We start from the raw sequence: 10,463 nt of genomic DNA on the forward strand, positions 1-10,463 counted from the left end.
GCAATGGTTAGCATGTAGCAATCACATGTTTTATTATTATTACTATTATTATTATTTGGATGTAATGATGTAACTTAGTTGTATTCCAACTAAGTTTGTTAGTGGTAGTAGGTGGTGATTTATTTTAAGTGGATGTAATGATAAAACTTAATTGTATTCCAACTAAGTTTGTTAGTGGTAGTAGGTGGTGATTTATTTTAAGTGGATGTAATGATGAAACTTAGTTGTATTCCAACTAAGTTGTCAAGTTGTAAGCTTGTATAAATAGGCTTTATGCCATTTTAAAAAAATGAATGAATTCAATCAAGATTTCATCCATATACTCTCTATTTTAGCTTTGCTTAAAATTTATTTCATTTTTCTTCTTTGTTTCTGCCGCAAGTCTCGATTCTTGCTTGGCAAGCTTTTTGTTGAACCTTGCTATTTGTTGCACTTAGCTCCAACAGCGTGGCTTCTATATCCTGGAGATGGAAAATTACAGTTTCAGAATATAAATTGGAGGTACGATTTGGTTGCGAAACTAATTGATCGTGACTCGGCTACGTGGAAGGAAGGCATCTTAAGGAGGCTCTTCACCGAAGAATAAGCCAAGACGATTTGTTCCATCACCCTGGGGAATTCTTTGCAACCAGACACCATTGTCTGGAGGGGAGACAAGTCGAAGAATATATAACTAAAAGTGGTTACAAGTGGTGTATTACATAGGAACAAAACATGTTGGGATATGAAAATACAATACACCTAGATCTAACAAAAACTTACTATACAAAATTATGGAGCCTAAAAGTTCTTGGCAAGGTACGAATCAGCTTATGGAGAATTACAAATAATTATTTGCCTACACTAAGTAACTTAAAGGCCCGCAGGCTGAGGTTTGATGTTCTACGTCCACTATGCTGTGAAAAAGACAAATCGGTCAACCATATTTTTCGAGACTATAATCTTGCAAAACAAGTTCTCCAACAGATGGAAGTGATATCCACGCCCATACATGAAAATCAAGAATAGAAACAATGGTTAGCTGAGACTTTTAACATCAATAACATGTATCAATGTACATGTCTAACAGTTTCATTCTGGGCAAGGCATAATAGGAACAAATTTTTCCATGAACGTATTCGGCAGACGATATGTGACATAATGGGTTTTATCAAAACATATATTACAGAACTAAGCATACTAGACGAAGTACTAGAAAGCAAGCACAATAGAAAGGAAGCCCACTGGGAACCCCCAACAGAAGAACAAGTCAAAGTAAAATTTGATACCGCGTTTCAACAACAAAACAACAAAGCAATCTCTAGAATAATCATCAAAAACAACCTGAGACTCGTAATGGGTTCATGTGTTTACCTAGTAAAAAACGTCCGAGATCCGACAATTACAGAAGCATATGTATATCTTCAAGGGGTTGTATTTGCAAATGAAATGGGATTTGGCGAAGTAATAGTTGAAGGGGATTCAATGACTTTTATAAGAAAACTACAAAATCCAGAAAACGAAAAATCAGTTATCGGACTCATCATAAATGAAATAAAAGAAAAAACTAGACGATTTAGGAGCATTGAGTTACGTCACATACCATGTGGAGCAAACGAAGCGGCACACACAGTGACTACATAGAGGAGAGGATGTGACTCTCTGACCTTCTGGATTGAAGAAACTTCACTAGAGGTTGAACCTATAGTTCTGAAGGACCAAAAGGGAAGAAGTTAGAAGAGGCAGAGACGATGTTTTGATGGGCTGAGTCCGGAGAAGAAAGATGACTTGTTATAGAATCTCTGAGTTAGAAGAATTGGGGGAAGAAAATGACCCATGCACGCTATATGAGAAATACTAGTTCCCTTGCAAAGGTACATTAAATGTTGCAATAACAAAGAAGAAGGGTAAGGGAAAGTTAAGAATTTAGGGTTTCATTTTATTTTAGTTTACTTAGGAAAATGACTGCTTGTTTCTTCTACAGAATTTAGGCGCCTATTTTCAGGCCTTAGGAAATTGCAATACCGAGGCATCGCCCATGGGAAGCAATGGTCTAGTGACAGATGGTAGGATTAAGAGGCACAGTGGATTTTTAAGAATTTGTAATTTTTTTTAACGTTCCCTAATTAATGCATCAGTCGAATTTGTGTCAAAAAAACTCAGGAAGGAGGAAAAGAGAGGAGAGAGAATCACATATTAAAAAATTGTCTGTTGAAGCGTGAAAGACGACGTAATATGGTTGGAAGCTTCAAAATGTTTTTGTAGATCTATAGTGTTACGAGTGAATTTAGAGAAAACTAATAATAGAATCGAAAAAAGGGGTTTATATAATCAAAATTTGGAATTTTGATTAAGAAAGGATGAGAGTCGATGGCTGCCCGTGATGGGTGGTGCGGTGAACGGTGGTTTCTAAAAAACATGACGAAGGTTCTTCTACATTAAAATGAGGAAGAGAGGGGGAGACTAAGAGAAAGGAGAGTTAAAATAATTTTCTATACAAATTAAATAATTTAGAATTTATATATTTATATATTTAAAAATTTTGTAGATGTGTTTTTATTTTAAAAAATAATTCATAATAAACAAAAAATAAATTAATATTAATAAAATGTTATTTTAATTACTTGTTTAGATATAATATCTTAAATATCTTAAAATAACATTTAAATGCTAATAATATTTTATTTAATAAATTTAATGTGTAAATAAATTAATATTTGTAAAAAAGTTAAAATAGTCTTTTTCAAGTCTATTCCGAATCATGATTCTAATCATCCATACAATAAAATACTATTACAAATATATTTCATTCAATCAACCAAACAACGTAATATTTATTACGTCTCTATTTCATTCTTACCGCATAGTTTCCTTTCTTACTGCATAGCTATTTCATTCCTACTCTATTCTATTCCAACCAACCAATCACGACCTAAATGCTTTACTAGTCTTCCTTTTCGGAAGTCTATTGGTGACCTATGAGGTTTCAAACTGAGATCATTTCTCTTCACACTTTTTTGGGCTGTTAGTATTCTCAATTGCATCAACAGAAATGGAACCTCATTCCATCTGCATGTCTTCTGCAGGATCAAGCAACTCATCAAGGTTGGTGGGAAGAGCAGCAGGATCCAACTCAATTGAACCCACAGGAACATCTTCTCTTTCATTGCCACTCATCCTGAATGATGGAACTTGATGCGAAAACCTATACAGCTCCTGTGATGACACATAAAAAGAGATAACCCCATATCGTGCAGTTTGTCGGAAAATACTGATAAACCCTTTCACTTTGCCCAAATGAGCTACCTTAACGCCGATTACGTCGTCAAAATCAGTGACTACCTCAACAAAATCATACTCGTATGAGCGTTTACGGTTTTCTGGATTTGAAGCCCATTTAATATCCCAGTCTTTGAAGAGAGCCCAAGTTTCCCCTTTTTTAGGATACACGAAGAAGCATTTACTGAATTTTTTTATGGGATCAATCCGATGAGAGAACACTAGACGATCTACACATGTCTCTGTGAACCCATTGCGGTAATAACCACAAGAAACAGGCAGATCCAAATCAACCCAATTTTGCTCATTTTCCTCATCTGGATCAGCCTCTAGCCATGTAATTCGTAGGTTGAAGCCAGGATTGAACACCTTCTTGATCCGGCCATAAAATCTTGGCATGCCATCCAATGGATCATACATAGCCCATACTTGATTAACAGCAAAACCACTCTCTGCACTCTGGCTCTCAAAATCACTGAACTGTGGATCAGGATATTCAATCACCTCAGGAGATGGGTTCTCTGCACCTGATTCTGAACCACAATTAGCCGCGGACACTTTATGAGTCTTCTTGACAGTTTCCTCTTCCTTCCCTCTAGACTCTCCATTTTTGACCGTACGGCCAACTGAACTATCCTTTTTAGTTCCATGATCACCCACCTTTTCCTCCTTGGTTTTTGGTGCTGCAGCTACCTTGAATCTCTTACAAGGAGAGCTTACACAAGCATCATCATCAATCAACAACTTTTCGTCATAAATATGATGTTTTTTCCTTGAAGATCTCCTAGGAGAATGACCCGCATTTGCTTTTGAACTCAGTCCACTATTATTTCCCCAATCTTCCTGACCAAGAGTATCTTCAGTTTCAGTTTCAGTTTCACTACCGATCTCCCAACTTTCATCAGATTCCTCTACTGACTTCCCCCATCTATTCTTGTTCGCATTTCTTGAAGTTCCTGGCTCTCTGGGCATCGCTGCATTAGGCATAGACATCTCAACACATCTAACAGAAATAATGTGATGAAAACTGAAAATAAGGGAGATTCATTTATAAACAAACAAAGGCATACGAAAACTGATGGCAACATAATTTGTCAGAACCAAGTGTTAGTATTACGAATAATCATCAAGGACATAAGACCGACATAGATGACTGATATAAAAGTCTGGAAGTCAACATGTTCTCTTGTAGTGCTAGAAGTCAAGACGAAGAAGTGGATGAAATTAAGGGCTTAATAAACAATAGCCAAAAAATGTCATATCATGGTGAACAGATTGTCATTTGTCAGCATAAACAACAGCTACTAATAGCAATAAACAAAATTACTTGCATTATAAAGAATGACAAGGACTACGCAGGAACCAATACAAAGAAATGGAGTGTCCAGCTATCATTGTAAAGCTTACCTTGTTTTGACCTTTTCAGATGCTTAGAAGCCATTTTCTTAGAGGAAACAGTGGCTGTGGCACCAATAGGGGCAGCTCCAGAAATTTCTGTAGCTATGAACTCTTGTGGTCCCTTAACACCAACATCTTGCTGTGATGGGATCTGAGTCACCGGAGCAGTGCAAAGGGCAGGGTTAGCTTCTGGGGAGGTAAGACTTCTGCTTGCATTTTCTTTTTCAAGAAAGGCAATTAAATTCTTAAGGCTCTTAAGCTTATGGGGTAGGTAATCGTATTCAAGCTTATGATCTTTAATGCATTGGACAACAGCTCTCGCATCAGCTATTCTTTTGATGTTTGCCTCATTCTGTTGATTAGATGGCTAAATGTTAAATGACTTAACAGGCATTTAAAGAAAAAGAGAGGAAGGTAGAGACAGACCCGTGCTTCAGGGGTGTTTTTCCCCTTCCTAAAAATTCTTTTAGCTTCAACCTTAGAATGATTGATGAAATCTTTCAACACAGGTACCGGTGGGAACTCATTAACCTGTTCAAAAGCATAAATAAATCTAATTGCCTCCATATGCTGCTTCTTTTCGACAAGCGTTCTTATGAAACCTGTCAAACAAGCCATCCAAGTTGCAACTCCTATCAGACCTTCCCATATAAAACAAACAAACAATACAACTACAACTAAAGTTCATTTTAGGATGAAGGCCTCATGTTTATTGAGAATGAACCAAAAAACTTATCATTAAGTTTCATTTCTCTTGTTCTGATTTCAAGAACAAAATCAGCAATGCACCACCTTGACAAAATTCGTTACTACTTGAAAGGAGGTAGAGCAATTGTATGTTAACCATAAAATAAAGCATGTAAATAAGAAAAGGTAAACGGTTTTATAGACTTTACCAGTGATCTTATCTCCCAAACCAAGAACCTTGAACAATTCAGGAGTTTGAATATGTTGAGCAACAAAAACCAAAAAGTTAACAAGCTCATCAGTATCAAAAGCATCTCCCAATTGGAAAGAGGCTAAAAGCCACAGAAAACCCAAAACCTCCAATTCATGGCCAGATTCAACTCTCAGTTTTGTTATCCAATCAAATGCAAGCTTCACAGCTTCTTTTCTAACGTTAGGCTTAATTTCAGGTGAAAATTTCATCAATTGCTCTAACAAGAGAATGCAACTTCTTCTAGCAACATCCCCTTCAAAATCTATGTCTCCCTTACTCAAGTGTGGAGGGTAAAACCCTTCCATTGCATCCAAGACAAGCTTTGCAGGGTCTCCTGAAAGTTTAAGAGCCATAGCAATTTCATTACCTATCGAACCATGCTCTTTCCAGCGCCCATTTAGGAACATCTGCAAATCCTTTCCATCCATACTAACGCAAAACCGAAGATGTGCTGGTGAAGAATGATCTACGGAATATTTAGCCAACAAACTACCTGCTGCTTCATTTACTTTCACTTGAGGATGCAGGGCGGAAGCAAGACTATTCCTTTCAAGTTCTTTAGACCATTCTGCAAGTTTCTTCTCCCTTGCTTCAAGATCTTTGAACCGCTCCTCACACTTTTTAACATTGAACTCAAGATCGTGGGACTGTTGTTCATGCTTTTTTTTATGTTTTGCAGATATTTCTTCAATCTCCTTCTCTCTTAGTTCAACTTTTCTCAAACATTCATCATAGTGCTTCTCTTCTGCTTCAATTTCCTGATATCGCAGCTCAAGACATGTTTCTTTTAACTCATATTCTTTTAAACACTGCTCAAATTGCTTCTCTTTCGAACGAAGCTGTTGCTCTTTGTCCTCAATCTGTTCAAACTGATCATTAACCAACTTCTCCTTAAGCTTCAGCTCCATGAACCTCTGGTCATGCTGCTTAACTTTATATTCAAGATCTTCGAATTGTAATTTATGTTTTCTCGCCAGTTCCTCGGATGATTCTTCTTTTTGCTTCTCTTTCAATTTTATTTTTCTCAAGCACTCTTCATTATGTTTCTGTTTTGCTTCAAGATCTTGATAACCCTTTTCAAGAGAAGTCTCCTTCTTTGCAAAATCTCTAGAACGCTGCTCAAAATGATTCATTTTCAATCTAAATTGCTCTTCTTTCTCCTTAAGCTCCTGAAACCGAGTTTTTAACGAATTTTCCATTAACGTAGCCTCTCTGAATCTCTCCTCAAATTGCTCAGACTTGAATTTTAGATCTTTAAGATCTTTCTGAAGACAATTCTGTGAAAACTCAAAGTCCCTACGTCGCTGCCTGAGATCCCTCTCTCTCAGCTCAAATTCCTCTTCTTTCCTTTCAATAACTCCCAACTGCTTTTGCACCCACTTCTCTGTTACTCCAAGCCTCTTATATAACTGCTCGTATTGTTTTACATTAACTTCAAGATCTCTACGACGTTCCTTGAAATCCCTTTCTTCCATCTCAAACTGCACACAATGCTCCCCAAATCTCTTCTTTTTCAACCCAAATTGCTTTTCTTTCAACTCGTACTCACTCATGCACTTCTCCAAATATTTCTCTTTCACCCCAACTTCCAGCAACTTATCTTTTACTGATTTCTCCATCAATTTAACTTCTTTACAATGTTTTACACTAAATTCGAGATCTTTGCGACGCCGTTCAAGTTCTTTCTTCTCTAACTCGAACACTCTACAACGCTTCTCAAAAGCCTTCTCCTTCGACACAAACTCCTCCTCTTTCAGTTTAAGCTCTTCAAGTTGCTTTTGCTTTAACTCAACTTCTCTTAACCTTTCTTCGTAAAACTTGTTTCCCAACTCCAAATCCCTAAATTGCCTCCCTAATTCCTCCTCTTTAACCTTAAGCGTTTCAAACTGGTCTTTAACCAATTTCTCTTTCCTTTCAATCTCCTTTTCGAGCCTGTTAGCACGTTCGTTCATCTCATGTTCTTTTGAAATCACTTCCTTGAGTCGTTCTTCGACAGAACTCTGAGCGGAATCCAAAACTTTCTCCACATCTTTCCATTGAAGATTAAGTAAAAGAACGGAAGAAGCCTGGTCTTGAATCTCGTCAATAGTTCGTCGCAGATTGGATTTGTTCAACTCAATGCGTTCTGAATCAGTTAACTTCTCCATCAAGTAACTCAAAACCAAACACTTAAAACTTCAGAACTTATACATTCAGGAACCAAACGACCTAAACTCACAAAAATAAAACCAAAATCAAAAAAAGGAAAACTGCGAATCCGGAGACAGACAGAGACGAGATGAATTTAGAGGAAACAGTGAAAATAATTAGGGAAAACTCGAAACTTGAGGATCAACAAGCAGTTCCCCAAAAGACAACGTTTATAGTAATCATTTAAAGTAGCAATACAAAAGGCGTACAATGGGCTGGGTTTTAAGCCGTTTATGCCCCAAATATCTAAAACGATTTTGCGAATAAATCAATTTTAGTTTTCTAAAAGATTATATTCCAACTAATATATATTTATTTTTTATATATTTCTTAAAGATTTTTATCTCGAATTTTTTTGGTGAAAATTATATTAATATTGTTAAACTAGGGAAAGAATTAAATTTCAATAGTTTGAATGGTTATAAATATATATCTTGTTATCAATACAATAAGAATTGTCATGTATAATAATATAATAAAGATTCTTATATATTGTTAGGATTCCATTAGGATTAAAATTCTATATTATAAGAACCTCCTGTGATGGTCTGATAGTCAAAGGTGTTCGTTATTTGACAGACATCCCTCCCTTTCTATTCTCAAAATATATTTTTGTGGTAGGTTGGATGATTTTGGAGCTGACTATGTAATATTTGTTAATCGTGTCCGTGCAGGTAATGCTTTTCACCCTCTTCGTTATACCTTACAATTAGTTTAAAAGAAAATAGTTTATACAATTTGAATTCTATTTAACTGTGAGTGTTGCAGTGTGTTAGTACGATTTTATAAACAACAGGTTCTTCTTTAATTTGTTTTACTGTTGCAATTAATTCATTTGATTTCTAAAGTATATTCTTTATTTCATTTAGGTATTTATATTTTTTTATCTAATCATATTTAAAATTCTTTTACCTAAAATATGTCTGTGTTATATTTTTTATTTTAAATTTTAGAGACGTTGAAAAAGTTTTTATAGCCAATCAAAAAGTGTCCCCTGGCGTTCTAAAATTTTTGAAATTAATAATATTATTAAAAATGTAAAAAATGTAAAAAATTAGAAAAAGTTTTAAAATATTTTTCTTATAAAATTCTAAAATATATAATTCTAAAATTCTCAAAAAGGTATTTAAATTTCAACTTTTTTTTGCAATTATTTGAAATTTAATTTTTTTTAAAAAATTTATAATATTTTTTATTTAAATTTTTATATATTATTTTGAATTTTTAAAATTTATAATGATATATTTTATAATTTTATAAAAAAATATTTTTAAGCCTTTTTAAAAAATGTATATATTATATACGATTTTTTTTACATTTTAATCAATATAATACGTAAAATACTAAAAAATAAAAATAAAAAATGCAAGTGGCATGATCAACCAAATAGTCGATTAAAGTAAAGTATTTTTTTAATATTTAAATATTTAATATTATAATATTCTATTTTCTATTTTCTATTTTCTATTTTTAAATTTAAATTTAAATTTTATTTCAATAAATCTAATTGTCACATTAGGTTTTTTCATTGCCCAAAATATGTCACGTGACACTTTTTCATTGACCAAAGTTTCTAATAGATTTTTTTAATGTTTGTTATAAAATCAACCAAAAATATAGGAAATTGATATTTTAAGTGCTAAATAGGTTTGAAAAACGCAATGGAAGATATGTTTTATAGAAAACCATAGTTTTAAATTTTTTTCCAAAATAATAACTTGGTTGTGTTATCTAAAGTAATAAATAATTAATCAAAATCGTACCTTCGTCTAAGATGAACGCTTCGGCCAAGTAGTCTTCACTGCTATCCTCATGCTCACGTCTACCAAGTGTGGGCTCGCTTTGAATCAGAAAATTTTCTACAAAATTATCAGTGAAATAATTTGCAATTTCTTTAAACTTATGAGTCAATTTGTAAATAAGAAAATATCTCTAAAAATTTTCTAAAAGAATTTTTTTAAAGAATTTTCTCTCTACAACTTTCTTTTTAATTCAAGTGTGTAAAAAATAATAATCCATGACCCTTCTTATATAGGAAGAGTTTAGAGAGTTCAGAAAGTTCAACTATAATTAAACTTAACCACTCTAATATTAAAACTAATATAATACTTTTCAAAATAAATATTAGATTAAATTTAATATTAAATCTTTAAATTAATAGAATATTTATCTACAAGATAAATATTAAATTAAATTTAATATTAAGATAATAACTTTGATATTAAATTAACAAAATACTATCAAGATAAGTATTAAATTAAATTAAATATTAAAACTAATAAAATAATATTATTTTTGAAATAATTAATCTAAAATCAAATTATCTGATAGAGTCCTAGTAAAAGTGTGATTCTTCCACTACTCAACGTTGAAAGACCACCCATCGGCCATTGGAATGTTGTCGCCGCTGGCACTGTCGTATCTGGTGGTGCCATCGCAGGCACGACACCCTCACGACACTCCGAGTCGGTTCGACTGTCGCTAGTTTAGTCCAGACCTAGTGACGGCTCGACCGGTTCGGTCCTGTCACCAGTTGGACCATCAGTCCGATTTCACATATTAAACCCATTTTAACCAGTTTTAGGGTCTCGATTTTGGGTTCTCGAGTACAATTTTTAATCTCATGTTTAATTTTCAAGTTCAATTATCCATTGGGCCAGTTGTTTGACTTAAAAAT

The 10,463-nt window shown here is 33.9% G+C and overlaps 1 protein-coding gene and 1 long non-coding RNA gene across 2 annotated transcripts; both read right to left on the reverse strand.

Annotated features, from left to right (window-relative positions):
* Positions 1–664: 664 nt before the first annotated feature.
* Positions 665–2,405, reverse strand: LOC121223108 (uncharacterized). Its single transcript, XR_005920499.1, has 2 exons — positions 1,583–2,405; positions 665–1,482 (listed from the first exon to the last, which is right to left on the reverse strand). It is a non-coding gene; the product is annotated as an uncharacterized lncRNA (long non-coding RNA).
* A 290-nt stretch (positions 2,406–2,695) lies between these two features.
* LOC107963072 (uncharacterized) lies at positions 2,696–8,013 on the reverse strand. The gene is made up of 4 exons (XM_016899666.2): positions 5,553–8,013; positions 5,083–5,258; positions 4,666–5,008; positions 2,696–4,232 (listed from the first exon to the last, which is right to left on the reverse strand). Exons 1-4 carry the CDS (start codon positions 7,741–7,743, stop codon positions 3,040–3,042), a joined length of 3,903 nt encoding a protein of 1,300 aa, XP_016755155.2. The 5' UTR covers positions 7,744–8,013; the 3' UTR covers positions 2,696–3,039.
* Positions 8,014–10,463: the final 2,450 nt, after the last annotated feature.

Source organism: Gossypium hirsutum, chromosome D11 (genome assembly GCF_007990345.1).
Source record: "Gossypium hirsutum isolate 1008001.06 chromosome D11, Gossypium_hirsutum_v2.1, whole genome shotgun sequence".
NCBI lineage: Eukaryota > Viridiplantae > Streptophyta > Magnoliopsida > Malvales > Malvaceae > Gossypium > Gossypium hirsutum.

Bases quoted from the DNA above. Each gene is read 5' to 3' on its own strand.
- LOC107963072 (XM_016899666.2), bottom strand. From the start codon at position 7,743: ATGGAGAAGTTAACTGATTCAGAACGCATTGAGTTGAACAAATCCAAT. The intron at 5,259-5,552 runs GTAAAGTCTATA...CTTGTTTGACAG, and splicing joins TTTGGGAGATAAGATCACTG to GTTTCATAAGAACGCTTGTC. The intron at 4,233-4,665 runs GTAAGCTTTACA...TGCCTAATGCAG, and splicing joins TCTGAAAAGGTCAAAACAAG to CGATGCCCAGAGAGCCAGGA.